Below are 14,197 nucleotides of genomic sequence, written 5' to 3' on the forward strand. Positions count from 1 at the left end.
CAACTGCAGGAATCCGTTTTAACACTACGAAAACAGAATATAACCCAGTAAATACACTCAGATATGAACCTTTAGTGATTCACAACCTCAACAAGTACGAATGTGACTCATTTCTAACCTGAGAACCTCTCAAAGCTCAACAAACTCTGAAGGTTCTTGATATAATACTTAATGAAATGTTTCTATTCCCTTCTTTTTAACGCTACAATAAAAACTTTCACAAAAATGTGCCACAGTTTTACAAAAAGGCATCAAATTTCAGTCATGAAGACATTTTTTTATTTCTTGTCCCACAGAACAAAATCTGCATTTGATGCCAAAATGCAGAAAGCGAGTAAGTCGACGGACTTCAGGGTGCCGCTGTCGGTCTGCACCATGTTCAACGTGCTGATGGACGCCAAGAAGCAGTGCTCCAAACTCTGCGTGCTGGACACCGGTCAGGAGGTGAGCTGACGGTCACGTGACTGATTACACGGCGTCACGTCAGGGATGTGACATCATCACAGCGTCCATGTGTTTGGATTTTATACCGTTGCATTACAGACGTGTCACTGCAGCCAATCTACAACAAAAACATTTGTGTGAATCAAGGTTTTATCTGTGATTAGAGGATCGTTCTGTGGAGGATTGTTCAGTCAAGTGAGCAAATTCTCAGTTTCCAAGTCAACCAGGAGTGAATCGCTTTAATTGCAGTGATTCAACTGAAATGAACTCATTTCACCCTTATTCAGCCGTATTCTGTCTCGTTTCACAAAACTAAAACTCACTCCTAAAAAATAACCTGAAACAAGAGAAGGATCTGCACATTGCCTGATTTTGGTTTTCTTTTAAAAAGAGCCTGAAGAAATCACTTACGATGGATGTTTGTATTTTTCAGTTCGCCTCTCACATTTTATCATCAGAGCGTTGTTGTGTGCGAGCTTTTAAAACCCTCCGTCGTCTTTTATTTTCAGCCTCACACCGAAAACGGGTCGAGTCAAACTGTCAGATCAAGCCACTAAAACGTGACTGTTTCCCTCCAAACATCCAGCAGATGTGGAGTTCAGGTGTATTTGTGTTCACTTGAAACGGCCAAACGCTCGACACGAGCTGTTAAATGGATGACCGTGAAGCCTGTGTGAGGCGGCAGCCTTGGCGTCGCTGAGAGCGAAACCCTTGGCCGCCGGCAGTCTTGACAGAGAGCTAAGCTCGCTGTTCTCTTAACCTTCAGCTGCCTCTCTTCTGCAGCTTCCACCACTAGAAAACATCGTGTGTCCATTTATTCCTGCTGACAAACACTGAATATCTGCCTGCACAGAGACGCTCTACAGACCAGCCTCATGCACGAACAGCCTGGTTCTGGTTTTATACTGACTGGGTTTATTCAACAGTTTCAACAAGACAGAGCAGGATTTTAATATATTTAGGAAAGTGCTGCCTCGTCATATAAAAATATAACCTTTATTGTTCTTTTTGTTTAGTGCTGTAATTATTATTTGATGAGTAGATTTAGTTCATATTAAAATTTAAATACAACAGCTTTTTACTGTTGTAGCTGATCGAAGTGGAGCTGAGTTTAACTCATTTATACAAAGTTGACAGAGCATTATATCTTATAAGCTCGTCATAAACATGTGCTGTATGTAAAATCTCTTGTTGCAGCGCTCGAGTTCGGTTTTTGTCTCAAGACCACCACTGGTCCCGTTTCAGTCTGAGACAAAGAGGACTGTGGATTTTTATTTCAAGACCGGTCGAGGCCATGACTGCAGGGACATCACTGCGTTATACTGCATCTTTACTTAATGATGGTTTCTATGAGACACCTAGAAAACATAATGTTTCCACAAAATATTGTGTTAGGTGGGTGGGTGGGTGTTGAATAAAGATGGTGAAGTTGATTTAACTCCTCAGGGTTTGTTTGTGATCGGCCAATATCAGCTGATAATACTGACCCTGTATATCGGTCGGGCTCGAATATATATGGCAATTAAAGAGGTGAATGAAGATGAATTTTCATTTGTCTTCTGTGGGTGTTTTCATTTCATCAGTTTCAGGAGTGCCTCTGGTTTGCAGTGTGGGACTCCCACTGGTCTTGGTCTTGACTCGGTCTCGGTTTAGGCGGTCTTGACTACAACACAGGTGAACCTCGCTTCACTGTGCTGTTCTGTCTGCCACAAAATCTCCCAGGAAAACGAAGGCTGACTGGTGACCCAATCAGGCTGGCACCGCTTCCATCTCCATTATCGAGTAAATGAGTGAATAGACACAGGTTTTGTCCGACGGTTTACTCTGAGCAAAACAGATAACACCGACAATAATACCACCCGGAAACGCTGAAGCTAAAGCTGTTAAAACATGTGGTGGAGTAAAAAGTTATATCAATTCTTTCCTCTGAATTGTCGTGTTGCACCACAACATCTCTGCTTGATCAACCCACTCCACACACCACAAATAAATAGATAATAAAGCGGAAAGTCGAAACAACAAAATAAAGATGGACACATTCACGTTAAAAAGAAAATAAAGATCTGTCTGATGAATATCTAGAGTAGCCTTTACATGCACGGTGTGTATGCTGAGTATACAGGACAAGGTCACGGTCTATGTTTATTGTTCATGCAGACCAAGAATGCTCTCCATGTTTTCAGGAATATCTGCCTCCATCCTCAGAGTTGAATACAACTCATTCATAGCTTCATTCATAGCTTCCATCCAGAGTTTAAATGACGAAGGTGTGGCTGATTTCTATTATCCAAAGAGGTCAAACTCCAGCAACACTCGCAGTGTGTACAGACTGAAGAACTTTACTATCAGACCAACACGTTTCAGCTTGTGGACGGCATCGGGGGGTCACAGGGAAACACATTACAAACAATATATAGATAGAAAGAAAAATAAAAAGGTACATTTCCTTTTTCTCACAGAAGCTCAATCAGAATAAAAATGCCTCATGTAACCACCTCAGTCGGAAGAGACTGATCCAGTCAGGCCGGATCTGAATGAACTGGTCTGTGGGATATCAGCATCGGGGAATATTTCAAGGTAGCATTCAACCACATCCAGCTAACATTAACGTTACCGTTTCATCACCTTTCCTGTCGTGTTGTGTCACACTACAGCACGGTAAGGTTAGCCAGGAAGTGGCTGAATGCTAACATCAGCTGTTATCTATCGGAAAGCTAACGGGCCATCACGTGTTGTATTATCTTGACATACGGCCCGATGTCTCTCACTGTCCGTTGACTTTTTCTGTTGCTGATCAGTCAGGAAGCAGTGGAGTGATAACAACTCTCAGATTCACAACGTTTACAGGATTTGCAAACCTGGAACAGAGCAGTACGACATCTGAACACCCCGAGGGTGATTCCTGAGGAAAATGGCCGCTGTTTAAAAATGGTCCATGGAAGTAACGAGAGATCAGAAGTCAAAGGAACAGCATTCAGAAAATAGATCAGATATCTGCATCAACCAAGAAAGAGTATGATTGTAAGGACCCGATGCTGTGTGTGGTGTAATAACAGATTTAACATCTTGAACAGAGATGTCAACGAATATGTAAGCTTTGAGCATTTTGTATCCGTCCACTTAAAAAAGGCCTAAACTGATTTCATGAAGTCCATTTGGGTTTCCAAACACAACAAAACCTCCGTTTGTGTTAAATGCTTCATTCAGCCTGTCGGGCTGAAGTTCATTCAGCCTAAAAACTCCATCTGAATAACCTTGATGATTAAATGTTCAGAGTGTTTGATCGAAGACATCATTCTGAGGAGTTTTCAAAAGGAGAAAAGCTTTTACAACTTGCTGGCTTTCTGCTGGTTTTTACGTTCCTTTTTTTTTTCAGCCGACCGTCGGAGATGCTTCAGGAACAACTGAGACTGATAATGATAATATTTGGGTTTATATCTCAGAAAGTGTTTGCACATTCTGACAATTACCGAGTTTCACAATAAAATGTGTTGCTTTTGTTGGACAAAATGACTTTTTAACATCAAGTGTTTGATTCAAGGTCCAAATCATGATGGAAATGAAAAGTAGTAAAACTATGGAAAGACATTTGTGTGAAGATAATTTCTTTTTCCTTATATATTTGAATGAAATTTTTTTTTTTTATGTCATTAATGGGATTTAAAATGTGTTTGGTTGACTGTGTTTACCCTCTTTTCTTTGTCTCATGTCCTCGTCTGTCCCTCATGTCCATGTGTCCCGCACATCATTGTTTGAATCCCAGATTGACAAACAATGGGTAAGTCCCTTCATCGCCTCATCGCCTTTTTTCCCCTCTCACACTTCTCCACATGAGCTCCACCAAAACACAAACCTTCCATGTTTTGAAATCATCAATTGAACCTGAGTCATTTCAGCTTCCTTACAACCCTTTTATGGACAGTGGTGTCGACTTGTGGTCCTGGAGAGTCCCAGCACTGCATATGTTCAAGCTTTCCTCATTCTGCTCACACCTGAATAGCTCTTGATTGACTGAACACGCCCAATCCAGCTAATTAAGTTTAGATGAAGCGGCAGAAATAGAAAACACGCAGTGCTCGGCCTCTCCAGGCAACCCAATCACCAGAATTAATGTTGGCCAAGTATGTTTCTGAAAATCCACAGGTAAGTTCAGTGTTAACGTCTCTTTATGTTGGACTTTACGTTTGTTTGGGTTTAATTTTGTATTCTTCTCTTGTTACCACGCTGTGCTTATGCTCTGGGTAGGTTTAGGCACAAAAACCACTTGGTTAGAGTTAGAAAAACATCATGGTTTGGCTGAAAATATCTGTTTTGGTTGCCATAATAACATCTAGAGATGGTCTGCCTTCCTGTGAAAAATAGCCGGTTTTGGTCGCCACTAAAACGTCTGGAAATGTCCCCAAACTCAAACTGCAATCGGCAGCTTTGCAGCCTTGTTGGCTTGTGAAATACCTGTTTCGGTCACCACAAAAACGGCAAGAGATGGTCCGACTTCCCTTGAAAATCACCCAGTTTTGGTCGCCACTAAAACTGTTGGAAATGTCCCTACAGACTTAAACTGCGGTCGGCTGTTTGTCAGCCTTGTTGGCCTATAACATCACCTTCCCCTCCACCTCCTGATGTGAAAGTCCACTAACAAGCAGATGATGATATCGTGATATGCCACGTTTGAATAAGACATCGAATTAAAACTGTTTTTATGGCGTAGATGCTGTTGTATGCTGTAGATAAATTGAGGAGTAAAGAAGCTGCTCTGCAGTCTGGTGGTACGGCACTTGTCCCCAGGGGGCGCCAGAATCAGCAAAAATAAAAGTTTCTTGTTATTTAAGTCGGCAATTGGAAAAACTACAATGTCACATCTGTCTTGCAATGAATTATGGGTAATTTAATCAGTGAAGTCCGCTAAAGTCTGGACTCCCCTGGAAGTCTGCAGAAAGTCCGTTTGAGGCTCCTTGTGGACTGAATAAATTGTGGACACTCGTGGACTTTGCAGACACTTTTGCGGGGAAGTCCGGACGTGACCACTCATAACATCAGTAGCCAACAGTGCGCGTAGCAGTAAACAGTTTGCAGACCTTTAATTTGATTTGACCTGTCATTCTTTGCAGCATTAGGATCCCGTAAAGACAAAGGTTGATGGTTTTGGTTTTTGAAGAATAATCCCAAATTCAAACTTTTGTTTTTTGAGTCCCTTCTAACTCCCCCACACTTCAAATCCTGATGTACTCCTGCTCAGGAAGGTGTAAATTATAGGTTACATCTCCACGTATGTGGTGTAACCTGCTCTGCCCTCACTGTAATGTATGGATCCAACACATTTGTTTCTTTGTGGTCTTAAAACATCCGCAGACACTCTTGATTTCCACTGATTCACTTGATGCTCGTTCGTGTTCACTCGCCAGTCGGTGCTGTGAATGAGGCCTCCTTACCTCTGACCCCTGACCGGCAGTCTGAAGGGTCTTGAAGAGTCTAGACTTGATCCAAACCTTTGGTGTGGTCAGTTTTCTGCCACGAGTCTTCAAGTGCGTCGAACTGAAGCAAAGCACTCGGACATACCTGACACCTCAGCGACAAATTCTGCTGCCCCTCTCGCCTCTCGTTTGTAGGGAGGACGGCGTCCAGACGTCGGGAGTTCAACTGCGAAGCGAGCAGACACCCTGTGAAGAATCTCTACTTGACAGTTTAATCCAGACGAGAAATTCTTCTGCTGGATTGAGGAATTTTTCATTTTATAGACGTGTGTTAAACTCGGGTGATCAGCCGAAACCAATGAAAATGCTAATCGGTCTGTTGTCGTTTTGTTGCTCAGGTCACTGAAATAGTTTCGCGGGGGGTCATGTTGAAAATGTGACCCAGTTCAGAATCCAAAACATCTCACAGAGCTGAAGTAGCAGCGGTGGCTGCAGCTCAACGACCAGATAAATGTTTTTAAAAGCAATAATTGTTCTTTTCAGTTTTTTGCTGCGCACATGGCAAAGACCAAACAATTTCTTCTGCTCCTCTCTGCTTTTTATGGCGGCCTTTGTAGAAATAAAGAAGGCAAAAGCAGCAATGTTAATTGAGGTAAAAAGAGAAAAAAAGAAAAGCTCTCAAGATTTGCCAAAAAGATTCGGCGTGCTGAAAGAGAACTGCCATTTTGCGGACTTGTGGAGGGAAAAAAACACAATTAGGGCTGGCGGCGCTGACCTCCCTGGACCCGCAATTTGTCAGCGATCCGTGCGCTTTGTTGATTGAAATTTTTAATTTGGGTGTTCTTTAGACGGCCAGTGAAAGGGCATTGTCGCCAAGAGATGAACTCCCCTGCTGCTGCTGCCATTCAGCGCTCAGCCCCAGCCTTTTTTTTCCCTCCTTCCTTCAAGGGAAAAGGTGCCATGAATATGTTTTTAGGGGGGGCCAAACGAGACATGAAATGGCGGATTAATTGAATCTTGTGTGAGCCTTTGGTCCTCGCAGCTGGACCGGTGCTTTAGAGAAATACAAGGCTGCTCTAATTGTAGGGAGCCGCACAAAAAGTATCCTTCAGATTCCTTCGCTTTTCCAGCGCGGACGGGAATGTCAGTCAGCCGCATAATGGTCCTATTAGCTGCTTAACTCAGCGGCGTTACACGGATGGGAAGGTTTTTCACGCCTCGCCGTGTCAGGAGGGGTGTGCGTGTGCGTGTGTGTGTGTGTGTGTGTGTGTGTGTGTGAAGAATAGACGTTCACATCGAGTGTTGTAGGTTTTTATTTCTGTCTTTTACAGCACAGACAATGCTGTTGTTCTGTATCAGGGAGGCGAGGAGTCAGTTTTGGCCTTTGTGTCCCATCAGTTTTCTGAAAATAATAAAAATATTGCTTTTTGTCCCCCATCGCTCCCCGTCCCCCCCCTCCTCCCCCCCCTCCCCCCCCCCCCCCCCCCCCCCCCCCCTGCAGCAACAGTACCACTCCAAAATAGATGTTCTGATTGACGAGGCGTTCAAAGACATGATTTCTTCCCTCGTTTCAAAGGTAAAACCCTTTTCGCCCTCCAATCAAATCAATTTATTTTTCTGCTGTTTTTGTATTTTCTAATTTTGTGTTTTTTATTTATTTATTTATTTTTAAGCCTTTTGTCCGGCTATTTTCTCTTTGGATTACATTTTTTAGTTTTTTAGTTGTTTTATTTTTTTGGCTGGATAATGACACATTTAACACGTTTTAACTCAGATTTTTTAAATGTGCTCTCTAATTATACTTTTTTGTATTTATATGGATTTGTGGGAATTTATTTCTACTTCATTTCCTTTTCTTGCCTCTTATTCTTATTATTTTTGCTTTAATGTTTTTATTGTATTTTTTTATTATTAGTATTATTATTTTTCATTATTTCTTTAAAGGGTAGCTATAATCTTTATTTCTTAATTATATAAATATCATGTTTTTATACATTAAGCCTATTTATTTAATTATTTTGAGGCTAAGTTTTAATTGTTTGAAACCATGATGGATGTAAAACACACATTATGTATTTTCTTCCACCAGTGCGGTGAGAATATTTCAACATGTTTCCCTTCAAAGACTGAACGATAGAAAAACATAAAAACAGAGATTTCAGAAAATTATAGGAACAAGTTGAAATATTCTGACTGCACCGGCACAAGAAAATAAAATGTCAAGAACATTTCCTGAGAAGGATGAAAAGTTTCTAAAAAATCTGCAACTGAAGCAGTGAACAGTGATTGTGTCTCGTCCTCTCCGTCTGCAGTTTGCCGCTGTTTTAGACGGCGTCCTCTCCAAGCTCTCGAGATACGATGAAGGCACATTCTTCTCTTCAATCCTCTCTTTCACAGTGAGTAGCCATGTTTTTGTTCCTGGAAACAGAGAGCGCCGAGCTGTTTCTTTCACCGCTCACACAGGCAACCTGTTATTTGCTGGAAACCAGATCTTCCCAGCTGAACTTCAGTGTCATTCTTCTTCTTCTTCTTCTTCTTCTTCTTCTTCTTCTTCTTCCTCCCCCCTCTTCCTCCTCCTGCCTCCCCCCCCCGAAAGGTGAAAGCAGCTGCCAAATATGTGGAAGTCCCCGTGAGTCCGTCGATCTGCCTGCTGTTTTTTATTGTTCACTGTGTCCGTCACAGTCGGTTTCCATATTTGTGTTTCCATTCAGACAGCCGGAGCGTCGGCTGGAGGATGAAGCAGCCTGGAAATGCAAAGCGGCCGCTCTTTGCATTCAGCCTCAGTCATGTGCTTGTTGTTTTTTTTTTTGTTTTTTTTTAAAGTTTGTCATCATACGGTTGTAAACATGTGTGAAACATAAAGAGGGTTTTTAATTCCATCTGCAGCTCCGGAGCCAAAGATCACACAACAAGCCTAATTAATTGCACTCTTGTCCTTGGAGATGTGTTTTGCTGAAGTGTCGGTTTGTGGGCGGCAGCCGTGTTCGGGTGTCGAGCGGTTAATGAACGGCGGCGGCGTGGCAAAGATCAGAGGCTGCGACGAGCGAGCGAGCGAGCGGGAGGAGGAGACGAGGACGCGTACGACGCAGGAGTTAAAGTGTCGAGGTGATGAGGCGTTAACGTTTGGCGGCGTGCAAGGTGTGAAGGAGAGAGAGGTTTAATCTCCAGAATTAGATCTCACAAAGATAAAGTGACCTCTCGTTCTCTCCAAAGTGATTAACAGCTCAAAATTAACAAAGTACAATTCCTCTGTGGTTTGTGTTTTTGCACGTTTTACATTTTCCGTCTCTTTAATATGAATCCTGGCAGATTTTAAAAGCACCCACTGGGATTAAAGATATAAAATCAGTTGTTCCAAACCTCTCAGGCTTCGATCCAAACAGAAAAAAAACACTGCGGAGGAGAAATTCACCCAAAATGGAAAAAGAAAGATTTCTTCTTCCTTTCTTACTAAATGTTTTTGACCACTATAATAAAAATACATCTCCTGTATTTGTGACATTGATGCTCTCAGTTCACTTCTTCCAATTTCAATTGATTGACAAGTTTCTCAGCCTATCACGCTCACCGGTGGACTCACCCCATCTCAGCTTCAGTCGTCCTCTTTGGCCAAATTAGGAGACGTATCCAGCATCCTTAGAAAGTGCTCTTCACAACTTAAATCCAGCGTCAGTGTATGAAAGCAGTGACAATGCAGGGAGCAGGACAGTAAGAGTGTGGAGTGAGGCTGGAGCGGCGGATGTGTGTTGAACACATCCGACTCCTTCACGTCCTGTCGCAGACCTGCCACCAACTTTCTGTTTTTGTTTTTTCTCCAGAACCACAAATCTTTCTCCCTAAAACCTTTTCTGGAAATATAATACGCTGATCCACCCGATGAAGTTAAGGACGCTGGCTTGTCAGTTCGTTAACATCCGTCTCTGCTCGAGTAGCACTCGAACATCGTTAAGTGTGCGTTGAGTTTGAAAGAGAGACTAAAGTAAAAGATATTTTAAAAGGAAGCAGCTAGTCGCTGTTTTTCTGTCATGTTCTTGATGTCGACTGCAACACAACAGGAGTCAGTCACCTATTCAAAAGTGCTCTATTTTTGTTGTAGGTGTGCCGTTAGCTTAGCTTAGCATAAAGATTGGAAACAGCTCGCCTGCTTCTGTCCAAAGGAAACAAATTCCACCTCACCGATTAACATGTTTTAACTCCATACAGATTTTAATTCGAGCGACTTTTCAGCTTGTGTTTAACTCACATGTGTCTGTCTGTCAATATGTTTTCTTCTGTTTTATGTGCGTAACTGCAGCGATTAGCGCTGAAGCTGCCGCTCTGCTAACACGCTGCTCACGCTACGCCCTCCCTGTGTAGACGACGATGGCTTCCTGATTTTTTATGAAGTAGTAAGAAAGTACCAGGATGTTTCCCAAAGCCTAACCGGGTGCTTTGGTCTCTGATCCGAACAAACATCATCAATAAGAGTGATTTTGTTTCTGAAGGCACGAACACATGATGTCGTCCTCACACAGGCTGAAAATATAATCCATCATTAATGCTGTTTGTCCCCACGGATCGCTTTGATATGTTAATAATGTGTGAGTGTTTAAGGATGAGTGAATCTCAACAGTCAGGATAATAAAACATCTCGAGTGATGAGGTCTGTACACTCTGTCACACTTTGAGCTTTTTAATAAGAAGACTTAAAGAAAAATGGCGATAAATATGTTGTATGTTGAAACTTTTGTCTAAATTAAGGCCAACGATACGAAAGCGTGATTAAGTAAATCAAAGACATAATTATTATGTTAACATAATATTCTGGGAGCAGAAAGTCGTTTGAAACTCCGATGTGAGAACATCCTAAACTGACTCATCGCCCAGCTGAGATGAAGAGCAGCACAACAGTCTCACCTCACCTCCTTAATCCTCATCCCCGCCGCGGTACGTCCCACCTATCCCAGCATGCTCTCTGGTTCCCGTCCAGACTTCCTCCTCAGCTGCCTCCACCCCTGAAATTATAATGTAACCGCTACCTCGGCCTTTTGGTCTTTTGTGTGGAGGGAACCTGACGCAGGTAAGCCTCTTTTCCAGGTGGGATGAAGAGCATGGGGGGGGGGCGGGGCCTCTGCGTCTCCTCGCTGGACGGCTCCGCCCACCACCTTGTCACGAAATCATGCAGCTTTCACCCTCCAGCGCTCATCGTTACTTTTTTAATGTCTCTGACAACTGCAGCTGGTTACTTCATAGTTTTATATTCTAAGATCAGTGTTTTAGTGGCTGTTTGCGGACAGGTGCTTCTGTCTTTCTCGCTTGCTTTTTAACCCGACTATTAACTCAACTATACTTTTTAATAAGCTGCATTTGCTGATGTTTGATCGAATTCCATAAAACCTAAAATGTCACCACAACCTGCCTGTGTCCACGGTAACAGGATATAACACAATACAGTCATTCTTTAAGTTTAATCGTTTAGCAGCTTGTCAGCTATCTGGTTAGGTTCAGGCATGTAAACCACTTGGTTAGTGTTCGGAAAACATCATGTTTTGGCTTAAAATACCTGTTTTGGTCGCCTCAGACACGACTGGTCTCATTAAAAATATCCAGCGGTGTCACACTTACAAAAGCTGAAACACGGACTCAAACTACGGTTACACATTTTATCTTGGAGCCGCGGCTGAGCTCGCACGAGCTAACGAAACATTAGCTTCGCAGTGGAGACACAGTTTTTAAACAATCTGCTATCTTCAGCTTTAACTGTCATTTAATCTTAACGGTACCTCTCAGCTGTTCCCATTAGAGACAGATTATTTGAGCCCTGGTTGAAACGAAGGTCTAACGTCATTTCTCGTATCATGTTCCTGTTATTTCGTCTCTCTGCTGTTGTGCAGGTGTCACAGTGATTCTGAGACAAACCAGGATCAAACACAAAAGTTACTGTAATACTTTCTTTAATTAAACTTTCCTCTACTCGCAGTGAAGTATTGTACTATGGAGTATAATACGGAGTACTCACACTGTGCAGGGTTGGAGTGGCTCGCTGTGTGTTTCTCACACTGACTCACACGTGTTCAGCAGGTCCGACATGCTCCCGCCTGTACAGCCAAGACACCAGTGACTGACAGCCACACATGCTCGTATCAGACATATGCATCCTGGCAGCGCAGGAACACAAACATTGGACGAGCGATCATCATCACTGGCTCCTCACCATCTTTAACACAACACAGTCCTGCAGGGCCGCTGCAAAACGTTTCCGGGGCCCCGAAGCTCCGAGAGGAGATTATTTAAAAGACACAATAACTAATTGTTGTTAGTTCATATGTTCATATTTGACTCAAGCCTATTAATCAGTCCTAACTCGTTCGAAAGCCTTACTCCTAGTCTCTCTCACCCGACCTGGAGTAAATAAATTAATCAAGGAGGACGGTCCGGACAGGAAAGTGTCATGGGAAGACTTTTGTAGTGAATTGGCACTATACAAATAAAGATTGATTGATTGGATGTTTCTGAAGGTGTGGTGTTCAAGACGCTGAACATATGATCTCAGTGTCCACGTTTGAGGCTGCCTGGAGACTTTTGTGTACTCACAAGAAAGGAGTTGCTCTGTTAACTCAAAGATTAAACAGACAGTATTTGTCTTTTTCCTTTGTAACTCAAAGTCTCTCAGATCGTTTCTCAGAGACTCGTTCCTCCTCGGGCTGAAGAGCTCTCCACGGGCGCGCTGACGGCGTCGCTGTGTTGAATTTTCATGGCTATCCGGAGAGGTCAGGTGATTGTTGGGCGAGCGTGCACAAAATTCACGTCTGAGGATTTTATCTGCCAAATATGCAGATAATTGTTGAACTTATGTACATGAAAGCAGGTAGAAGTGGTGCCGGGCTGCCAGCCTTCATACAGCTGCAGACAAACGGCTGAATGAAGACGGTTTATTGGGAAGAAGAGCCGTCGTGATATCAAAGAATTCATGATGACGATAGAAATTAGTGGATTATTTACACGATATTATCATGTGTCTATTATTAACGTTATATCAATAATAAAGGAGCAGTCTGTAGTTTTGTTGAAGAAAGATCTTCACTGACGGATTAACAAACTGAATAATCAACCTCTCTTTGTTTTCATGACTGAATAAACTGAATAAACAAACACAGTTTATACTGTGTTACTTTGTTTATATGTGGCGGACCCTGCCACCTTTCTACTTTCAAACAGTGTTCTGGGACCTTATTTGCCTCTGAGAGCAGCTTGTTTATTCCCTTATGGGAAAAAAAAATTGTGTTATTACCTCATTATTATTGTAAATATTAAAATTCTGAGTTTGAATTTCTTCTCCGGAGCTGCACAGTGCCTCTTTAAATTTAAATCACGGTTATTGGCGATAGCGGTTATCAGCGACACCCCTATTGATAACCAATCTGGTTGTTCTACCTATGACACCGTGAAATCAACGTTGACATCATAATGGTACGTGTTTACTTCCGTTTTAATTTGTTGTGATTATGAAGTCAATCTTGTGCTCAGTCATTTTCAACTGGGACAACAGACGCAGTGTGAACATGAAGTTTAACGAGTCTTTACTGACGCGTCATGTAAACGAACACTGACTGTGGACGGACAGAATATTTTATATCTTCTCAGCTGTACTGAAGCATCATAAACACTTATTTTTTTAATCATAGTGGGACTTTTATGCGATGACATGCGAACACATATTTGTACACACGCACAACATGCACCTGGCAGAAGTGAAATGAATCCAGGGCAGGAAACGAGGCCGGCAGCGGTGTGTAATTACCTGGCATTTCACCGCCCTCCTCTTCCTCCCCCCACTAACCACTCATTATCAACGAGCCTCTCCTCCCTCCCCCCCCACCACCACCACCACTTCAAACCATCGACCCCTCCCTGTCTGTATCCCAACACGAACTGCGCTTAATTTTACACTCTCATTTTTTTTGTTGTGAAATGTTGACGAGCAACCAGGCGGCCATTATCCCGGCGCGGAGGGGATTACTGGTGTTTGGCTACAAGTGAAGAAACAGTGAAGGAGACAAAAACAGGCAGAGAGGGCAGAGCGTGACAAGAGCGCTGAGCTGCTTGTATATGTGTGTGTTTTTCTTTTTTTTTTCTTTCCGCCTTTCTTTTCCTCTCGTGTTAAAGTCTTAATCTCCGTGGCTGGAACTGTGCCGGCGTCTCCGATCTGTCATGCTGCTTTGTCAGCTCGTCAGAGCGAGAGAAAAGAGAGGTACATGATTGAGACTAAGCCTTCAGGGGGGTGGAAAAGGGGGGAAATTGATGTCTCAAGTGACAACAAGGGCAGTAATATGTTGCCAGTGACACACACACAAACAATCTGA

At 42.8% G+C, this 14,197-nt stretch overlaps 1 protein-coding gene across 1 annotated transcript in view; it reads left to right on the forward strand.

Moving 5' to 3' along the window:
* cadps2 (Ca++-dependent secretion activator 2) overlaps window positions 1-14,197 on the forward strand; it is a 184,293-nt gene that overhangs the window by 154,063 nt on the left and 16,033 nt on the right. The window contains exons 23-26 of the mRNA XM_073472131.1: window positions 297-444; window positions 4,208-4,222; window positions 7,357-7,431; window positions 8,168-8,251. Coding sequence (XP_073328232.1) covers window positions 297-444; window positions 4,208-4,222; window positions 7,357-7,431; window positions 8,168-8,251 — 322 coding nt within the window. The remainder of the gene's footprint in view (window positions 1-296; window positions 445-4,207; window positions 4,223-7,356; window positions 7,432-8,167; window positions 8,252-14,197) is intronic.

The sequence above is a fragment of the Pagrus major genome, chromosome 8 (assembly GCF_040436345.1).
Source record: "Pagrus major chromosome 8, Pma_NU_1.0".
Classification (NCBI taxonomy): Eukaryota; Metazoa; Chordata; class Actinopteri; order Spariformes; family Sparidae; genus Pagrus; species Pagrus major.